Below are 22524 nucleotides of genomic sequence, written 5' to 3'. Positions count from 1 at the left end.
ATGAACCTAATAATCCATAGATGTGTGGTATATTTTAAAACACTCCTTTATACATAGGCCGGGTTTGTCGGGGCAAGTTTCACAGTGGAAAATAGTATCCTTTCTTATTCCCTTTTTATAGCAAACTTTGCACCTTTTTTGTGTCCTGCCCTTTCTTGCAGTGGAGGGGATTTCGTTAGGAAAATGCTGCCCTGGTACAATACGGGGGCCAGTACTAGAAGTACTGGGGCCCTCTGCCTGCTGGTTCCCAAATATTAGGCCCTTTATGACTTCCTCTTGAAAGTGCATAAATGTCCCCCTCTGGCTGGTAGAATGGAATAGCACGTAAGCGTTATTCAGTGCCATCTGGATGATATACACGGCCAGCTTCTTGTACCAGATTTTTGTTTTCCGCAGGGGACTGTACGGCTTCAGTACCTGATCTGAAAGATCCACTCCGCCCATGTACTTATTGTAATCTAGGATACAATTAGGTTTTGAGGTGTGGGTGCTGGTACCTCGTACAGGGATGGAGGTGGTACTGTCTCCATGAATTGTTGTCAGTATAAGGACATCCCTCTTGTCCTTATATTTGACCAACAACATATTTTCGGTGCATATTCCCCTGCTTTCACCCCTTCTCAGTACTTGGGCAATGTGCGTTTTTGGGAGGCCTCTTTGGTTCTTGCGCACAGTACCGCAAGCTGCTGTACCTCTTGAACCAAGGGCCTTAAACAGGGGGATGCTAGTGTAAAAGTTATCCACATAGAGGTGATAACCTTTATCCAGGAAGGGGTGCACTAAATCCCAGACAATTTTTCCACTAACACCTACGAGGGAGGGGGGGCATTCTGGCGGTTCAATTCTTGAATCCTTCCCTTCATATACCCTAAACCTGTGGGTGTACCCTGAGGTGCTTTCACACAGTTTATACATTTTTATGCCATACCTTGCCCTCTTACTGGGAAGGTACTGGCGGAATTTAACCCTTCCTTTAAAATGTATAAGGGACTCGTCGATACAAATAAATTTTTCAGGGATGTACATCTCTGCAAATTTGGCACTGAAATGATCAATGACCGGCCTGACTTTGAATAGCCGGTCAAAGGTGGGATCATCTCTGGGTGGGCACTGTGCATTATCGGTGTAATGTAAAAATTTAAGGATTATCTCAAAACGAGTCCGAGTCATGGCCATACGGTAAAGTGGGGTGCTGTACAGAACATCTGTACTCCAATATTGCCTAATTTCTGGCTTTTTTACTATGCCCATATGTAACACCAGACCCCAAAATGTCATCATCTCTACTGCATCTACAGGGGTCCACCTAGGCAGGGCCGGTGCTAGGGTGTTCGGCGCCCTCCTGCAAACCATAATTTTTGCGCCCTTTCACATTGCCATTGCAACAAGCTGCAAAATGCAATCCTATGGAGGATCTCGGGTGCATGTACATGTATGCATACACCATCTCAGTGCTGTGTCCGCAAAATGTTGCAGGCACTAAAGGTGCCCATACACGCTGCGAGAATCGCATACATTATGGGCTAGATCGCATCGCACGGCATGCATACAATGTGTGTGCGATGCGATCCGAAAGCAGTACAAAAAGTATGTGCAGCACATACTTTTTGTACTGTGCGATGCCCGCAGGAGTGTATGGCCACCTTTAGGCACATGACTCAGCCTATTATTTAAAAAGTGTCTACATTAATATAAAACAAATCTACAATTATTAAAAATATTGTTATAAACATGTATAATAAAAGACTCATTGTTCTTTTGCTGTTTAACTCTTGTGCAGTCCCTCCTCTTCTATCTGCGTAGGCAGGACGCTGAGGACGCCATTACACCCCTCTTGTGACTGAGGGGGGAAAGGTGGGGAGAGAAGGAGGAGATGGAAGAAGAGGGGGCGGAGTGTTGAGGACTAGCAGTGGCACTGGCACAGCACACTGAGAAGAGGGATGCAGCGCTGCTGCCTGTTCGTCATTTGATTGACACCTGACAGGTACAGGGAGCAATGGGTAGGGGGCGGATCTGGACATGACATGTCATCCAGGCATTCACAGATAGCGCTACATGCCTCAGCGCAAGTGTCCATGAGGAAGAGGGGGCAGGTCGCAGGAGGAGTACAGTGTGTGAGCGGTGCAGGGAGTTGCTCAGCCTCTCCATACTGCCGCCCACTGTCAGGCAGGCTGTGTGCACTCGCGGTGCAGGGAGCAGATTTTAATACTGCTGCCCGCCCGCTGTCAGACAGGCGCTGCGGGCGGCGTGCCGGAGGCAGTGAGGGCTGAGGCAGCTTTAGCAGAGCAGGGAGGGAGACAGCGCCTTTTCAGCATGGCGCCTCCCTGCTTTGCAGGAGCTGCTAAGTGGGTAGCGCCGGCCCTGCACCTAGCAAATGATGATGTGGGGTTTTGAGCAATAAACTGCTGGGCATATAAATTACTTTGGTCCACCATTAAATTTATAAAATCATCAGAGAAAAATAATTTGAAAAAGTCAATTTCTCTGAGACCTGTTGAATCAAATTGGATTCCTGGGATGGCCAAAAACTCAGGAACCTGGGGCTCAAAATTGTCTGCTGGTGGGGTCCATACGGGATCAATCATTTGGGGGGGGTCTCAGCTGCTCTACGGGGGCGTCTTTGAGGGGGTCCCTCATCACTAGAGGAGGAAGAGGAGCTTAAGACGAATCCTTCAAATTCCCCGCTTGCATCACTGGCTGTGTCAGAGTCAGAGGCAAGCATGGCATATGCCTCCTCCGCTGAATACATTCTTCTGGATGACTGGGATGACATTTGGCATGACATTTGGGATGCCATTTTTATTTTTGTGTTTCTGTAAGTGTAATGTTTCAACACGTGTATAGTGTTGGGGGGGTACAAACTTTATTTCAACACGGGGGGTATGTAGTGTGTAGTGTGTATGTAGTGCAGAAAAAAAAATACTTTATACAGGAATTTGATCCCAATAAAAAAAAAAAAAATTGAAGGGGTTAAAAAAAAAAAAAAAAGGTCCTGCGCCAAAAATTGAGCACAGATGTTGGTCAGTAACGTCCGTCACTGAACAGCGCTCAAAGGCAACAGGTGTAAAAACAATTTAAAAAAAAAAATACCACAGCACTCTCCAAAAAAAAAACAATTTAAAAAAACTGCAGAAAAAAAATGATATCAACCCTGTGCCAAAAATGCTGTTCAGTGATGTACGTCACTGATCAGCGGCCACAGGACACCCACAAAAGCAACGTGGGTGTAATAAACCACAGCACTCTCCAAAAAAAAAAACTATTTAAAAAAGCTGCAGAAAAAAAATGATATCAACCCTGTGCCAAAAATGCTGTTCAGTGATGTACGTCACTGATCAGCGGCCACAGGACACCCACAAAAGCACCCACAAAAGCAACGTGGGTGTAAAAACAAAACCCCACTGCAATCCCCCCCCCCCAAAAAAACCTGCAGATCAGTGATGCAGTGATGCGACACTGATTAGCAGTGAGGGGCAGCAGGCAGACAACTGTGGGTGCAACCTGACAGGGTATATATAAAAAAAAACCCTGGACCCCCAAAAAGTTGCTGATCAGTTAATTAATTTAAACTGATCAGCACAAAAGGGGGGGCAGCAGTCAGTTGCACAGGCAGCACAACCTTTGGTGCAACTGACAGGTATATATATATAAAAAAAAAAACCCAAAAAGTTGCTGATCAGCACAGATATACTGATCAGCACAAAAGGGGTGCAGCAGACACAAAATATAGCACTCTCTATCACTCTCTATCACTCTCTATCACTCTCTGTCACTCTCTGTCACTATCTGTCACTATCTCTCACGATCTGTGACTCTATGACACTGCAGCAGCAGGACACAGGAAGTCACAAGATCCAGGAAGCATCCAACTGCTGGCAGCGCGCTACCAGCGGTGATCAGCGGTGATCAGGTAAGTATCAGGCAAGGTTCAGGTATGTATATCACGACAGATTGGCCGGTGACCGCTCTGCACGCAATTCCAGACCGGAATGGCGTCTGCAGCGCAGTCACCGTTAGTTTAAATGGCGCGCCTTGGCTGTGATTGGTCCGTCGGTCCGACGGACCAATCACAGCCTTGGGGGCAGGTGGGGTGAGGTGTCGTCGTCACCGATGACCCCCTCATGCCCCCTCACACCCGGCGGTGATTGACACCTGTGTTACCGAGCGTCTGATTCGCCGGTAACACAGGAAAACGCTGCGAATGGCTGTTCACATTGAACAGTCAATCACAGCGATCGCCGACGGGGGACAGCAGACATCGTCCCTCTGTCACTGCGTCTCGAGACACAGTGGCACTTTGAAGTCATGACGTATATATACGTCATGTGTCGGGAAGTACATCCCGGCCATGACGTATATATACGTCAAATGTCGGGAAGGGGTTAAAAAGATGTTGACAAGGGTCCTAAGGGGCAGATTCATTAGCTGTGATTTAGGTTGCACTTCTCACTCTAGAGTTTTGTTTTTCAATAATTAAATGATGTCATTTTCTGTGAGAGATTTACCCCCAAAAAATGTCAGTGTCACTCACATTTGTTATGTAAATTCAAATAAAAAATATTGTAAAAAAGCTTATATTTCTCATACTGTATAAGGTAAACATTACAGGTCATTATGATGAATAAAATGTTTGCTTGGCAATTTTCACACCAATTTTGACAAATTCCCTTGGCACTCAAAGGGTTAATGATAGAAACCACAACTGATTAACTGAGTTCTGGCCTTTATTATTGCAGTGACAGACTAATAAAAGTAGGGAAATAAATATATATATATGCCCCTCCCGAAGGCCCCACCCCTGCCTTTGGCCATGCCCTCTCCATTTTACTGGGGCTCAGCCGACCAGTCCCTGACAAATAACATTATAGACATTGTTAATAAAAATAATTTCTGTCCATTACCCCCTCCCCTTATATAATATATTTTGTGGTTTTGTGCCGCCTGTCTCACCCCTTACATTCACTTATAATAGTCCTCTTCTGCTGCAAGCTGTGCCATCTTCTGTCTTTTTACGGATGTGTCCAACTACACAGAGCGAATGCTTATCGTGCAAGACACCTGGAGCAGAGATGCTCTGATATAAGTAGCATACATTTTGTATGTGTTATTAAGGGGGGGGGGGGGATATCCTGCACATGGCCTTTAATAAATATGTCCCTTTGTAGAGGTAGTGATGAAGCATCACGGCAACAGAAGCAGGTAGAGAGAGATACGAAGATATGGATATCCAGCAAAAAGTGGCGGGAGACACACCAATGTGTGATTTGATGTTGAGGCAGCTCTGTGGGTTTAGTAGCCTAATGCTTCCAGGTACCTTAATTAAGCCTTGATAATCGTTATTATTATTATCATTATCATCATCATCCTATATTATCAACTCATGTAGACCTTTTGACTGTCAACCTTGCATATATAGACCTTCTGGCAGTGTCAACCTAAGGTAAGTCAACCCAGTCACTGTCAACCATTACTGGTCGACATAGTGACTGTTGACCTAGACATTGTCTATCATCTATACCTCTGTACACCAGGCTACTTCACGGGCTTTAATAAACATTACATTAAAAAATATGTAACGCAAGCGTCACTGTGTAGAACAACAGTTGTTTAGATTTATTGTACTGTATTATAGACACCATGCTGCAAATTTCCCAGGTCACAAGCATTTCAGATAATACATCCCCACTTATCCGTTAAACATTGAGTTGAATGTAATCACTAAGCTGCTAATCTTCAGAAAAATAGAAAAAAAATGTAATATTACAAAATGCTTTTTTCACCTACTTATAGTTATTTTAAGACACACTGAATATCTGTAGGGAACCTGCTTAACCACAGTTTGAAAACTAATATTTGAGCTGTGTGGGAGCTCCCACAATAGACTCAGTCTGGAAAGACTTGTTCCTTTTTAATAGAGCAGACTTATAATGGATAATAAGACTGAAGAGATAAAACATATATTTTGCTGAAAATAGATGGACCAGGTGTGTTATTATTACTCATTGAGGATGTTAACAGCTGAAGTACTGTTACTTGCTCTAAACTGAACATTTGACTTGCTAAATATAATATTCCTATCTTTATGTTCTTTATTCTTTCTATTGTGTGACAATAATAATACAATACAATTATAATACACAAGACTCTTGTGTGGTTCTGTTTGTATGATGTGGGTATTTAATCTCTCTTGAAACAAGTATAGAATATAAGGTACTTCTTTACTTTCACGGCGCCAGCATGGCGCCGCGCGTCAGAGTCCCCTTACGGGGCTCGCTTCGCTCGCCCACGCTGCGGGCTCGTGGCTAATTAAAATCAACTCCATGCCAACATGGATAGTGGAGGTATGAACTATCCATGTTGGCATGGCGTTAACTTCGTTTATTTGACTTAGTTTGTGGCGAGCGTAACCCGGGAAGTAGCGCGGCGCCATGCTGGCGCTGTGAAAGTAAAGAAGTACCGAATATAAGACATCTGTATAAAATACAAATGTGTATTACAATTAAGGATCTCAGTCTAGAAAATATGTACTGGGATTATGGAAACAAATGGCAAAATAATATAATTCATTTAATTGTAATTGTCCTTTCCTTTTTGTTTTCTAACTTGCATTTACTTTTCTGTCCTGTATGCAAGGATGAATTTAGCGGTACTGCGACTTCTTCGAAGGGAGAAGTCTCAGCAGATCCCCCTTGAGCAGCCCGTAACCTCGATATATTGCATGCGATCCCATTACTTGCTACAGAATCCAATGGATTCTTAGTGCAGCACTGACAATCTCTGGCAAAGGAGGAGGAATATCACACGGGATGTGTTTGGACCATCACCGCTACAGGCCTTTGGCTGGGGACCAGTGGTGTAACTATCGTCCCGCAGCCCCTGCGGTGGCGGGGAGGCGCTGAGGGTATGTGGGCGCCGGGGGGGCTGCGGGATGATAGTTGCCTTCTGCCGCTGTACCGTGCACCACCGGGTCCCAGCTCTCCCGAGTCCCGGCAGCCGCAGCGCTGTTCTAGTACAAAAAGGTGACACTTGGAAAATGGCTGCCCCCATACCGCAGACAGTTTTTCGTCTGCAGTATGGGGGCAGCCATTTTCCAAGTGTCACTTTTTCATTAGCAGCAGTAACGGGAGAGCCGCCCGGGACCCGGCGCAGACGGATGCGGCCAGCCGGCCAGAGGTAACGCACACACGCGCACACACACACAAACAAACACGTTACACATACATACAAACACACACACAGAAACACAACCCCCCCTCCCCACCGCCGTACCACGGCTCCCCTCCGCTCCGTTTTTTTTTTACAGGGGGGCGCCTCCTGACTTGTCGGCAGGGGGGCGCCGAAAATCTAGTTACGCCGCTGCTGGGGACATCTGGTTATTTACAGACATGCGATTTTAGTACAACTTAAAGTGAGAGTGCACACTATTCCCTGTATCTCTGATAGTATTTATGGAATTGTATTGTTTTGTTTTATGGTCAATATTAAAAGGTTTTATCACTATAAGAGGCTTTTTGTCTCCATGATATCCCCTTTGTGGAGGAGTTCCTTAAGGTGAGTTGGAGACGCCATTGGGCAGAGACCCCCTACCTTATGTGAATCTAGTCTACTCTCATTAGAAGACCACACCTTGGGGTACAAGCTTTTGGATTTATGACTGTATTCCTTAGAAACTATATTACAGTATGACGCTATGGTTTCCCTGGTTCTTTTTTCGGCTTGAGTGATCTGGTTCATATAATAAATAGAAACAAAACCAAGACCCTGTTACCACATCTTGAGCGTGTCTGTGTTCCTGTTGGTGACTTCTTTGTATTTGTTTGCAATCCATTTTAAATGCTGCTACTAGGCTGATCTTCCTTGCAAGACGCTCATCGTCTGCTGATCCGCTCTGCCAGTCCCTCCATTGGTTGCCTGTATCTTACCATATTCAATATAAAACACTTCTACTCGCATGTAAAGCTATTAACCATACTGCACCAGCATATATCTCTTTACTAATCACAAATATCTTCCATCTCGACCACTCCGGTCTGCACATGATCTGCGTCTCACTTCTGCACGGATCACTAGCTCCCATTCACTAGTACAGGACTTTCATCATGCTGCTCCTATCCTATGGAATGCCCTTCCACGCACAATAAGACTCTCCACTAGCCTCCAGACTTTCAAGTGTTCCCTGAAAACTTACCTCTTCAGGCAAGCCTATCATATTTAAGTTCTACATGCATAACCCTCCGAGGCACTTATGTATTATATACTGTAGCTCCCCTTCTGGACTTGTAACTTGGTAGGACTGCTATGCTATTACTGGTGCCTGTCCTTGTGTTTCCCTCCTGTGTCCCTATAGATTGTAAGCTTGCAGCAGGGCTCTCCTACCTACAAGTCTGTCTGTTGTTACCCAGTTTGTTTTATCACAGTCTACAAATGTAAAGTGCAACGGAATCTGCTTCGCTATATAAGAAACTTTAAATAAAATTAAATACATTTGTTTGCTTTGTGGTGGTGACACACCTGTGGATTTAAGTGGGCAGCCTGGGGGGCAATTGTTCATCCTTATTTGTGTTTCAATCTGTGGCTCCGATCTGATGTTCATGGGACCATGCATTGGATCTGAATCTGAAGGTTAAACACATGCCCCTCATCACATCACGGCCCTCTTCATGTTAGGGCCTCCTGACTGACAAATAAACATCCACCGCAATCCCTACCTCCAACAAGTTTCTGACCATTGCCTTCTCCCAAACCAGTTAAACACATAAAAAAACAAGCTGTAATGACCAAAAAAAAAAAAAAGTCACATGACCTCACCTAGCCATTGGCCTAGCAGGACTTTCATACAAGTGAGCATGATGTGCCACCCTTCTAACAATTGTCACCCCTAGGCACATGCCTAGAGGGAAATCCAACACAGCTTGTTGTATGGCCCTGTATTATGTGGCTATCGATTGCAGGGTCAACAGTACTTAGATTTACAATGTCTAGACTCTAGGTCAACCCCAAAAGGCATGGGGAAAAAATCTAAATAAGCAAATGGTTGACACATGAACAGGTCATCATGAGTTTTTTACTTTTTTTGGTGTCAATTTGTAGATTTAATCACATGGACTCCCAATTAAAATACCATACACCCCCACTTCACTCGCCACGCTTTGAGCCAGCCACTTTACCAATCTTGATAGTAGTCCATGCGGATGATACAGTTAGTAAAAGTTCAAATAATTAAAACAAATCCTGAAAAACTGAATCAACTGTTCATGTGTCGACCGCTATTTTTTCCGCATTTTTCCTTGTGTTGACTACTGTTCATGTCAGCCTACTGCATGTTGACCAACAGCGATCGACCAATTAACTGTTGACTTAAGGCATGTCGACCACAAGTTCAATATCCCATATTATGTAAGCACTGTTTCATGTTTATTCTACAGAGCACATATGGAACTTAAAAATCATACATAACAATAATAATAATAATAATAATAATAATAATAATAATAATAATAATTATGTTATGTTGTTTTGTGTTTGAAATCCGTGGTCCATCAGTAAAGAAGGCAGAAGGTTCCCTATGAATTTAATAAATGTTACAATATACTTCCAAGATCCTCTATATTTCTTTTTTTTTCTTTTCAGTGCAGTGTTCCTATATCTAAGGAAGATGATAGAGCAGCTCCTCCAAATCATGTTATAGCTTGGGTGAGCGATTATTACCAATGTAAATATCAGAGATTCCCAGAATGCTGTCTAACCACTAATAAGTTCAATTGTCTCTAGCTTTAAGCAGAACCTCCATCTGTCCATATCATATGTACAGAACCAAGGCCATGCATCGAAATCCCTTTAAAAGTGCAAGTGTAATTTAAATATTTTGTATCCTATTACTTAAATGTACATGTCTATTGAATTCTTTCCTTCCTTCCGGAACTCTCCGTACTACTTTAAGTTCTGTCTTCATTTCCGAAAAAGTCGGCCCTACGCAGGGGCAGTATGGGCAAATGCTTAATGACTCTGAGCAGGATGAACATCTATCTCCATGGGCCATTTATAGGACCGCTTCCTCCACACTGGCATTTGTGACATTAAGCTGTGAGGCGATCATAACGAGGTCCCCAGAGACCCCACATGAACTTCCTCCAGGAAGTGGCTGACTCAAGAGGCTCATAGCTCAACAACAGCATCAAACTGATTCTCCAGATTCTGCTATCATCTACCAGTAGGAGCTTTATTGGAGAGAAAGCAATAACACTTCCATAGGTAAGTTACTTATGGGTGCTGTGGGACCCCCGTACATAACACCAATCAAAGTGTACTACAGATGCTGAACCTCATCCCTAACCACCTAAACACATACAGAGCACAACAGAACTTGGGACTTTATTCTGGTTGACACGCAAAGCTGCAAAATTCACAGCTTTGCGCATCATTTAAATGCCGCCCACTGCCCGCACGAACGCCCTCCCCTGCATGCCGATTTCCCCGCATGCATGTGAATGGATGTTAAGCATAAACAGTCATTCACAGCCTTGCGTGTGGAAGTTAATTCATTTGATGATTACCGACCATCTAATGATTTCTACAGCGCTCGCAGATCTAGGACACCTCTCTGGTGTCTTAGACCAAGGTGTCGAATAAACAGTTTGCCACGCCCACTCTCCCCAAGTGGCTGCATATGCACAGAAATGTTTATGCACATGCGTAGTCGCTCAATATTACTCCTCTGTGCAAACACGCAGGGGAGATTGCCAACTAGAATCAGGTCCTTAGCGTGAGAAAAAGCAGCAGCTGCTGCATCATAGCACTGATACAGAATCAGATCCACATTGGGTATAAAAGCTACAGTATTACTGTGCACAGAAGAGTCAGTTATCAACAGTTTGTGAGGAAGCCTGTACTGCATATATTCACTGACTACTTATGTCTGCTGGATCTGCCATTGCACAGCTTAAGGTAAGGTTATTTAAAAAGTTTTCTAAACTATATGATACTGATGTTCGAAAATGTTTTGGTGGTCAGGGTCATTGAAAGCATTTTTTGTTTCTGTTTGTAACAGAAAAGGGTAATATGCAAAATCAGCTTAGCACGCTTGCTCAAAATACAAGCAAATACGTTTTATAGTCTCCACTATAATTTACTAACCACTATTAAAGTATATTCACATGTGATTATGCTTCCTTCATAATTAAGACATTTCTGAGGCTAAATAGATCCCATTTAAGTATCTTTATAATTTAGAAGCTAACAACGGTTTATTTGTGCAGGCTGCAATATAAAATTAGCCTAAATTTATGTTAAGATGTTTTTTTTATTTTTTTTCGTTCCAGAAATCTTGTTTTGGTTAAACAACTAAATTGAAAGATGAGATGTCCTCATTTGCAATGTTTCCATAAGACAACTGGTACCTGAGGTAGAAATTCTGTTCAGGGCCTAATAAGGTATCCGGCCGATTGGTCGACAGTGTCTACATCGACAGTCAATAGGCCGACCTGACAAAATTTTGACACAAGCAAAAGATGGACATGAAAATGGTCGACACATGAAAAGTTTTTCATGATTTTTTTTAAACCGACTTGTTCTTACTTCATCATCTATATGGGCATAGAGTGAGATTATAATAGTGACCGAAGCATGGCGAGGGTCCATGTCAACATATGTCAACAGACACAAAAGATTGTGAAAAACTCATGTCAACTTTTTCCTGCATCAACCAGTCTCCTGCCAACATTTTGCATGTGTCGACCTTTTGGCCATGTTGACCTTTTCATGTGTCAACTTTTAGCTGGTTGACCAAAAGTGGTTGACCTATTGACTGTCGACCTAATAATACATACCCAAAATATAGTATGGGCCTTTCTGCCCTACTATTAAAGTGGCCTTATGCTGCTCATACACCAGGGCGATATTGCATACAATCCTTCGATTTTGATCACATGGGTCCCCCGATGCGATGCGTGGGCCTGCTGGTCGCAGATTGCGTTGATAGATATTATGTGCTTCACATGATATTTATCGAATTCATGAGCTATCGCATGTGGTTTTTAACCACATGCGATCGCTCGAATGCAATTGGTAGGCGGAGGCAGAGGCGTAGCTAGGGTGGAGCCGGTGGAGCACCTGCTCCGGGCGCAGAGATGTCACCTGGCGCCGGAGACGTGCACTCTGCCACCGGCTCCCCAGCCCTGCTCGCCGGCTCCCCCGCCCAGACACTTTATTTCTTGCTGCACCGAGTTCCCGGCGCAGGAACCAGGGCGACCCCCGCGACCACTTCCGACCCCGGGGCACAGGACACACTCCTTGTGCGCCGGGTCCCGGGATCCCCACACACACTCTATTGTCACTTCCGTCCCGGGCACAGGACACTTGCTGGCGCGTCACACAGGAGACTTTCCTGTACAGAAGCGCAGCAGTGTCCAGGGCAGGGAGGCTTTTACACAGCCGCCGCTCGCAGCTACTCAGAGAGGACATCAACACAGCTGTGCCTGCACTGCCTGTGTTAAAGCCGGCACCCTAAACCTACAGTCCCGTCCAGTGGCGGAACTACCGTGGGTGCAGGGGGTGCAGCTGCTATGGGGCCCGGAGGCTGGGGGGCCCCGTGGACAGCAAGCAGTACCCTGCACCCACGGTAGTTTCATTATTCTATTATTCTATTATGGAGCCGGTGGGGAAGGAGCCGGGCGGGCCCCGGGGGGGATCGGCGCGCCGTGCAGCTCCGTAGAGAAAGGCAATAGGAGGAAGCGTGCGGAAGGAGCCGGGCGGTATTTGCGCCCTGCACTGCTGCGGAAGGATTCAGAGCTGAGCCGGAAGAGGCACGCGAGGGTGAGAGGAGGGGGGGGGGGTTGGTTTGCGGGTGCCGCAGCCACCGCCGTCGTCACCGTGTAGAAGCCGGACAGGGAGAGAAGTGATGCGCAGGGCACGGAGCCTGCCTGTGACTGCCCTGCATCCCGCTTCACAGACTGGCTATCCACCTGCGCTGCCAGCTCAGCGTGAAAGTGCTGGAGAAGTCCTGCTGGCTGCTGCTGCTGGTGAGATGGGCTACAGTACTACTGATTATATTGAAATAATAAGTTTAGAATGTTTTATTTACTTTTTTATGTGTTTATCTGTGTTTATGTGTTTCTTTTTTTATGTGTTTATCAGGCTGTGACTATTGGCATAGCTGGTAATGGGTATTACGTGTATAGGGCCTTGCAGTGTGTCTCACAGTGTGTAAGGGTATTACAGTGTGTTGTATAATGGCCATTGCGGTATGTCGCATATTGTGTAAGGGTCATTGCGGTGTGTGTCAGATATTGTGTAAGGGTCATTGCATTGTGTCGCATATTGTGTAAGGGTCATTGCGGTGTGTCACATATTGTGTAAGGGTCATTGCGGTGTGTCACATATTGTGTAAGGGTCATTGCGGTGTGTCGCATATTGTGTAAGGGTCATTGCGGTGTGTGTCACATATTGTGTAAGGGTCATTGCGGTGTGTGTCACATATTGTGTAAGGGTCATTGCGGTGTGTGTCACATATTGTGTAAGGGTCATTGCGGTGTGTGTCACATATTGTGTAAGGGTCATTGCGGTGTGTCACATATTGTGTAAGGGTCATTGCGGTGTGTGTCACATATTGTGTAAGGGCCATTGCGGTGTGTCGCATATTGTGTAAGGGTCATTGCGGTGTGTGTCACATATTGTGTAAGGGTCATTGCGGTGTGTGTCACATATTGTGTAAGGGTCATTGCGGTGTGTCACATATTGTGTAAGGGTCATTGCGGTGTGTGTCACATATTGTGTAAGGGCCATTGCGTTGTGTGTCACATATTGTGTAAGGGTCATTGCGGTATGTCGCATATTGTGTAAGGGTCATTGCGGTGTGTCACATATTGTGTAAGGGTCATTGCGGTGTGTCACATATTGTGTAAGGGTCATTGCGGTGTGTTGCATATTGTGTAAGGGTCATTGCGGTGTGTCACATATTGTGTAAGGGTCATTGCGGTGTCTCGCATATTCTGAAAGGGGCATTAAAGTGTGTTGCACAATGTGTAATGGGCATTGGCAGGGGGGCCCCATCAAAAATTTTGCTATGGGGCCCACAAAGTTCTAGTTACGCCTCTGGTCCCGTCCCTCCCTCCTTCCCAGCAGTTCATTCCTGCTCACACTGACAGCCTGAAACTCCGGAGGAGTCCGTCCACACAGGCTGTCAAAAGTGTGTTTCTCCCTCTTCATGCTGCTGCTGCTGCTGCACGGAGAGAGGAATGTGTCGGGAGCAGACACTTAACTGTTTGCATCCCTTCTATTAACAGTAAGTGCCACTAAATTGTCATGTTGTCATGTTAAAAGTGTGTGCCTTTGTTTACAGAGCTAGTTATTGTGTTTCCAACGCCAGTATTGAGTGCTGGTGTGTTTTTTTATTATGAGATATATATATATATATATATATCTCATAATAAAAAAACACACCAGCACTCAATACTGGCGTTGGAAACACATGCTTCACGCCCCCCCCCCCCCCCCTATATTTATATGTGCACCTGCATATAATATGGAATGCAACATCGGGTGCTGGAAGAGGGCACTTTTTACACCATAAGATGCAATTGGATGCGATGGGACATCGCATCTGATCACATAAGTGTATGGGCACCATTAGTTTCAGTCAATTACACTTTTCTGAATTTACAGTAAGGTATACATGGAGATGGTGATTATAGTCTATCATTGTCAATACAGCAATATGAAAAGCAATAACGTGAATCAGAATCAATATAATGAATTAAAAAGGACCAAATTTTGAGGACCAAATCAGCTAACTTTAGAATCATCTGTACACCTTGAAATATTCTGTCAGGAGATTGTGGATCAAGTTTTCAGTGACAATTCACTATGCATTTAAATTTTTAGAGGCCCCTAACTTAAGACATTACATTACAGTCAATCCCATGTATGCCCGGGATAGGCCATAATCAGCTGAAAACACGACCCGAGGATACGGATATTCATATTCTCATTCGGATCTAGCAGCACCATTCAGATCTGTGCAATGCTTCTCAGTGTAAAAAAATAGAAAATTATATAAATCATAAAAAAAAAAATGGCTTGAGGTCCCCCCGTCCAGCTATAAGCAGCCCTAGGCTCATTGAGCCAGCCCTGGTTGCATAAATACCAGGGTTGCCGACCCTCCCGGAATTTCCGGGAGTCTCCCGAAAATCGGAAGGGTGGGCAACCCTCCTGGAATCTGGGGGACCCCCCTGAGCCCCCCGAATCGCAGCATGTAAATGCCACAATCCGCGGGTCTCAGAGGAGGGGGCGGGGCTAAAATGGCACAATCGTGTCATTTTAGCCCCGCCCCCTCCATAGAGATCAGTCATGTCTCTTATTTCCCGTAATGGGGCAGGGCTTAATGACATCACAGTCAAGCCCCGCCCCCCGATTGGGTAAGGAAAGTCTCCTCTCCGGGCTTCTCCTCATTTCTAAATCGGCAACCCTGATAAATACAAGGAAAAAAAAGCAAGGGTCCCCCTGTATTTCTATAATCAGCACCAGGTCCTGGTTCCCAAAATACAGGGGACAATAGCAGTAAGGGTCCCCCCTATTTCATAAACGAGCAAACATGTCATTCCACAGCCGGCATGTCATACTTTTTACATAAACTCCCCAGGCCAAAACATGATCACCCTGGCCGGTCAACCCGGGCTGGGTCCCTATGGAGTGGGGACCCCCTCAATTATGACCCCTCCCCCAATGATGCAAGCTTCCGCATCATCGCTGGCCTGGCTGCTTATCTGTTGGTATTACAGCAGATGAGCCATGGAGTGGATGGCTTTCCATAGCGTTCTGCTATGAAAAGTCACCCATCCCCGGGAAAATCGCTAAAACATGTGAAAAATGCTCGGTGTGTACGCACTGAGCACTTTTTCAGCAAAACAATCAGAGGTGAAGACAGCAACCAGAAAGCATGCGTGCTGTGTAATACCCCTTTCACACCAGCCTAAATTTCCAGGTTGAGTCCTGGAACAACCCGGTACTAGCGCTGGTGTGAAAGGTTCCCGGGAGAAATTACTGGGCTAATTTGCCGGCAATCCAACCCTGCTAGGTAGAAGGGTTGTTCCCGGGTTCAACCCGGGGACCTGGCTGGTGTTAATGGGGTAGGGTATATTTACCCGGGTGGATGGTCCTCTGTTGTCTGTCCGGCCGGGAATTCACGCAGGCGGTGGGCGCAAATGACGGGACAGGCGGTGGATGATGATGACGCAGCTCTCCGGCAGCAGTGAGGGCGCCAGAGAGCTGCGTCATCTTCATCCGCCACCTGTCCCGTCATTTGTGCCGCCGCCTGTGTGGATCCCTGGCCTGCACAGAGGACAAGCAACCAGGGTGAGTATTCTCATCACCTCCTGCCCACCTCCGCCGCCATCCCGCCTCCTGCCCACCTCCGACACCATCCCGCCGACTGCCCGCCTCCTCCCCACCTCCTGCCGGCCTCCTTCCCGCCCTCTTCACACACCAGAAAATGCAGGAACTTTTCTGGTGTGAAAGTGGCCAACCCGGGAATGGCCCAGCATGATTCCTGGGCCATATTCCCGGGTGGGTCCATGCATTTTCTCGTGTGAAAGGGGTAAAAATGGGGTATGAAGCTGGGTCCAACCCTGGAAACTCACATGTTCAAAGACCAGGGTCCGACCAGGGATTTTAGTATAAAAGGGGTATAACCTTGTGTAGCAAAACTGTAAATACAGTATAAGGCTGTACTCTGTGTGCATGCAGGGAGTACAAGTGCACAATAGGAATTGTTTCCTACATTTACATTCTCTTGTTTGAATATGTTTGGTTAGTACAGAACAGGATGCAGCTGTCTGTGCAGATGGTTTTCTTGCAAGTTGTGTGTCCTCACTGTGCCTGGAAACATTTTGCTTCTGCCTGTCTGTGACTTTGCTGATAAAAACACCCCCTCTTGTAAACTTCACAGGAAAACTGAAACTTTTCCTGTACATAAAACCGCACAAGCTGCCAATTACCAAAAAAAAAATAGGACAAACTGTCCATATGTCAATTGTTTTTTTTATTTTTATTATTTCTTGCAATATATATTTTCATAGTTGGTTTTGTCTGGGTTCTGTAAATGATCCTTTCTCTTGTGGTACCAGATTGGTTAAACTGGGTATCTGTGTTCTAATTTAGGGAGCAGGAAGCTGAAAGTGTCAGGAAGCAATATATTATCTGTACATTATGTGCTGGCTGAAATCCTACACCCCCATGGAAGGAAATGACAAAGCAGAAGTGTTGCTGGCACTGCTTCTAATCTTAACTTTCCTTATTCCTACACAACATATTTTTGTACTGCTTTCCTAGCACGGCGCCCATCTCATTGATTGTATGCCTTAAGCTTAAGGTACTTAAGGCATACAATCAACGCGATGGACCCGATTTTTAAATCTCATGGATCTTATGCATCCATAAGATCCATGAGATCCATGAGATAAAAAATCGTGAGCCCCCAATAACCATTGTTAACGCCACCAGCACTATCAACGCCAACCCGAAGCGTGGCGAGGGGTGGCGGTACGCGTCCGCCGACCTTTTCATACCCCCACTATCCACGTTGGCGTGGAGTTGATTTTATATAGTGTGGTGAGCGCAGCGAGCCACCGAGCCTGAAGCGTGGCGAGGGGACGCGGACTACTTTACATGTATTCTGCGTCCCCTCGCGGGGCTCGCTGTGCTCGCCACGCTTCGGGCTCGGCGGCTCGCTGCGCTCACCACACTATATAAAATCAACTCCACGCCAACGTGGATAGTGGGGGTATGAAAAGGTCGGAGGTCGCGTACCGCCGCCCCTCGCCACGCTTCGGGTTGGCGTTGATAGTGCTGGTGGCGTTAACAATGGTTATTGGGGGCTCACGATTTTTTATCTCATGGATCTCATGGATCTCATGCATCTTATGGATGCATAAGATCCATGAGATTTAAAAATCGGGTCCATCGCGTTGATTGTATGCCTTAAGTACCTTAAACTTAAAAGGCATACAATCAATGAGATGGGCACCGTACTAGGAAAGCAGTACCAAAATATGTTGTGTAGGAATAAGGAAAGTTAAGATTAGAAGCACACTATATAAATTTAACTTCACGCCGACGTGGATAGTGGGGGTATGAAAAGGTCGGAGGACATGCTTCGGGTTGGCGTCAATAGTGGGGTGGCGTTAACAATGGGGGGGCCATTTCACCCATGAGGGGGGGGGGGGTTAGCAATTAAAATTGGGGTTTTGGGGCCTTTTTACATTGATTCCAATGTAAAAATCTCGTCGATTGCATCATCTCATGCATCTTATGCCGCACAAACACATAAGATGCATGAGATGCTTGAGATATCAGCCCCACACATACAATCTAGATCGTGGGCGCCCTGCTAGGAAAGCAGTACCCATATTTTGACTTTGTGATGCTGGCCATACCCCACTCCAATACAACTTTCATTCAACCATCCAATTAATTGGTTGGCATGAAAATCTGGTGCTATATGGGAGCAAATGCCAATCGGCAAATTGATCACAACCCAGAAAAATGGACAAAAACATTAAAAACATTCAGTCAAATAGTTTAACTAAAAAAAACATAAAACTATAGCACCTTGTCTGAACTCATTACACATTACATTTGCTCCTACTTAGTACAAGATTTTTATTCCATCCAACCAACTAGTTGAATGGTTGGAGGAAAGTTGGTCTTATGTGTGGCCAGCATTAGTCATGACCCATTTCAGAAGGGAATAAATGTTCTGTTACTGGACTTCTGTCTTAATTTATGTTTTATTTTTCACCTTTCTTAACAAGTAACTAGTTTTCCACAGGTAACAGCAATCATAATATCAGACGAAAGTTCCGGAACAGAGCAATTTGTCCCACCTGAAATTAATCATATTCGGAGAAATGAATGAGTGATACAATCAGACCCGCTTGTCGTGGGAATGTCCCGGAATTTTGGGACACTCCCGCGTCCCTCCTACTGCCGGCGGAGGGGCAGTTGGGAGTCCCCCCTGTCGTCCGTGAATAGACGTGCGCATGGGCACAGCGTCTATTGCATGCCCCCACCGCGTCGGAAAATGGGGCGTGGCCTTGCTGAAGCGCCGTGAGTATAGGACCGCCCCCTTTCCGGTAGGCCACCCCCCAAAAAAATTTGACGCACGCCTTCGCCGCGCACCCTTTCTGTCCCCGGTGTCTCCGAAACTTGGGAGGTATGCAATTATAAGTAGGCTTACCATACTATCCCTTTAAACCTGGACACTCATGAATTACACAAGTTCTATGACTGGAAAAAAACAGGTGAAATCAGGAGCACAACGGCCTGGATACATACTGTAGCAGCACCCATATGGTTCACAGGGGAGATCATTAGCTTTGTCTCTGGAGCTCTGCTGCATGTGTGCAGTCTAATCCCCAAATCCTAGGATTGGAAACTCCAATCCCAGGATTAAAATCTTGGCAATTTTAGGACCAAATTCTGAGATCACGCTGATCCTGATGCCAGAATTGGCCACCCGATTACACACGCTTTACATGACATCATGGATAAATTTGAGATAACACTATCATGGATATTTAACCCTCCATCATAGTGTTAAATATGCAGATTGATTTACTTTAGGTTCCCTCCTGACAAATCCTTTCCTTGATCTCCATTATTTTGCTATTGTTTGTTCTTAAATGGTTATTTATATATTTAGACAGTCTATTTCCCTGTTACTGTCCTGCTGGCTATATTCTTTGATTTTAGTTTTAACCATAGGTCTTCGTGTGATCAGTGAAACTAGTTTGTCTCTTTGACCCTTATTCTGGTTGGTGCGGATATGTCTGCGCGCGTTCGTTCCGCCGATGTTTTGTGTTTGCGCATGGCAGAGGCATATCTGCGCATGTGCGAAAGGGACATACGTCCAAATTCCGCATGAATTGTTTACACTACGAACAGGGGGAGGAGAGGGGCGTGAAGGGCTGTTTGGCCTCATTAACATATGCATACGCCCCGCGTTTCATGGGCGTTCCCATGAAAATGCTGGGCGTACGTATGGTAATGCGGCCGTGACGCACGTGTAGGGGGCGGACAAATGACATTGCCGGATGTCAGCTGCCCACCCAGATCCCTGGCCCTTATTCTGGTTGGTGCGGCCAGAGCCGCACACGGGGCTCCAGCCGCACAAACCAATCCCCGCCCACCCTACGGATCGCCACGGCCGTCCGTACACGGACGGCTGGCGATCCGCATAAAAATGGTGGAGGCTACGCCTCCACCATGGTGGGAGCTGCCCCCTGCATTCGATGGTCGTCGACCATCGAAGGCAGGTCCGCACGCCGCGGCAGCTCCCGCAAGCTGAGACCACACGGACAATCGTCCGTGTGGTAGCTTGTATGGGGGCTGAAAGCTGACATCCGGCGACGTCAGCTTTCCGCCCCCATGAGTTGCGTCATGGCCTCATTACCATGCATACGCCCCGCGTTTGCATGGGAACGCCCATGAAACGCGGGGCGTACACATAGGGAAATGAGGGCATGATGCCTCTCACGCCCCTATACGCCCCCTTTGCGGCGGACGAAATACGTCTGCGGCGAAGGGGGCTGCACATGCGCAGATTGACCTCTGCGCATGTGCAGTGTAAAAACATCGGCGGTACGGCCGCACGCGGGCCGTACCGCACGAACAAGAATAAGGGCCCCTGCTTTTGCACGGAGCAATGCCCGAGTGGTCTGAGCTCGCGGGAGCTGCCTGACCACTCGGTCCTGCATTCGATGGTATGCGACCATAACAGAGTATCCGCTAGTAGCAACACAGACAAACAGATAACGGGAATGGACTGTGGAGCAGTTCCAGTCACAGGCTGGACACAGGTAATCTATAGATTCTTAGCTTCCGGTCATGGCTCTCCTACCTTTTTGACTCTCTGTAAATACCCAGTTTGTTCTATCACTGTCTGCAACTGTAAAGCACAATCAGTGGCATAAGTTTGTCCCAGTTGCCCAGAGGCAAGATGAATATTGGTGCCCCCCCCACACACACACGTAAACACACAACATTAATCAAAATATATTTAGTCTGTTATGGGTAATAATTATATACTGTATAAACAGACAGAGAGAGAGAGAGAGAGAGAGAGAGAGAGAGAGAGAGAGAGAGAACACATATATTTCAGAACTCAGCCACAGAAGCGATTTAAACTGGCAGAGGTGAAGAGGTGCCCCCTTGAGAGCAGGAGCCCGGCGGCAGATGACTCCATTGCCTCCCAGAGTTCTGCCTCTGAGCACAATGGAATATGCTGCACTATATAATAAACTGTCAATAAATAAATATTACAAGACACAAACAAAAGCTCTAAATGAGCATATATAGGCTGGAGTACACAGGACCCTGCACAGCACAACGTACATGTAGGGTTACAGCTCTAGGTATCAGGATCAAGCAAGGTAACAGCAAGCTCATGGTATCAGGATTCCAGGATAACAGCGAGCTCAGTGAATTAGCTAGCTCAGAGTATATAGGGCTTGACAGAATATAACCAGCAATGGGCCATGGGCAGGCTGGGTAATATGGGGAGCAATTCCAAATCAGGATGGCCAGGAAAGGACAAGTCTCCTGATGCATAGATTCACTGCAGCTCAGCAGCCAGACACAATGTAATGAACTAATAATGTAGCATCTGAGACTGCACACTCAAATCATACAGGAGTCCGTTACACAGACCAGCCACAGGCGGCTGGTAACACTTCGTTCTTCTTTTCTCTCTTTGCAATCACTTTTAACTGACTCTTTTTCTTACACTATCTCTCTGTTCTATATTCTGTTTTTCTCCTCCCCCCCCCCCCCCCAGGTTCTTAATTTCTTCAATTTATGTTAAAAATGCATGTTATTCATATTGTCAGATTGTTTTGATAAGTTATATTTTGATGACTATGTATGCAGCTTTACATTGTTGCTGGAATTCTATGGGTTACATTTACCAAAATGCGAGTTCTATTGAAGCTGGGATGTTGCTTATATTAACCAATCAGTTTCTATCAATTATATTCTAGAGGATGCTAAATAGATAAGAAATAGAATCTGATTGTTTGCTATGGGCAATATCCCATCTTCAACAGAACTCCCATCTTTAGTAAATTTCCCCTTATGTACCTCAATATCAGTTGTGAATGGTTCTGCTAGATGTAGCATGTGTATTTTTTCCAATTTAATGTACAGTATAATGTCACATTGAAGCTATTTGTTCCACCACCTGCCAATGTTTCCTAAATTATTCAATGGCGCTGGATGATTTATGATTTAGACCCATTCAATTAACACTGCAATGATAGGGCAGCACAGCTTAATGCCAGAATCTCAGCTCAGTGGATATGTCAGGGAACATGCCGTTAAATCCTCCATGAGTCACAGTATGCCAAAACTGTTTTAACCATTGGTAAAATTATATCTGTAGCAATTAATATACAGATAAAATGTCTAAGCCTCCAAGGACTGAATAAAAAGATATGCATAGGTTAACTGCATTAGATAAAAGGGTTGACTGGAGAT

The 22524-nt window shown here is 45.6% G+C and overlaps 1 protein-coding gene across 1 annotated transcript in view; it reads left to right on the top strand.

The window, feature by feature from the left end:
- Positions 1-10873: 10873 nt before the first annotated feature.
- Positions 10874-22524, top strand: part of SAXO6 (stabilizer of axonemal microtubules 6) — an 87283-nt gene continuing 75632 nt past the window's right edge. The window contains exon 1 of the mRNA XM_083182499.1: positions 10874-10944. Coding sequence (XP_083038625.1) covers positions 10912-10944 — 33 coding nt within the window. The 5' untranslated portion in view covers positions 10874-10911. The remainder of the gene's footprint in view (positions 10945-22524) is intronic.

This window comes from Crinia signifera, chromosome 4 (assembly GCF_055691185.1).
Source record: "Crinia signifera chromosome 4, ASM5569118v1, whole genome shotgun sequence".
NCBI lineage: Eukaryota > Metazoa > Chordata > Amphibia > Anura > Myobatrachidae > Crinia > Crinia signifera.
The sequence above is the reverse complement of the archived record's forward strand: the minus strand, read 5'-3'. Positions and strand labels throughout refer to the sequence as shown.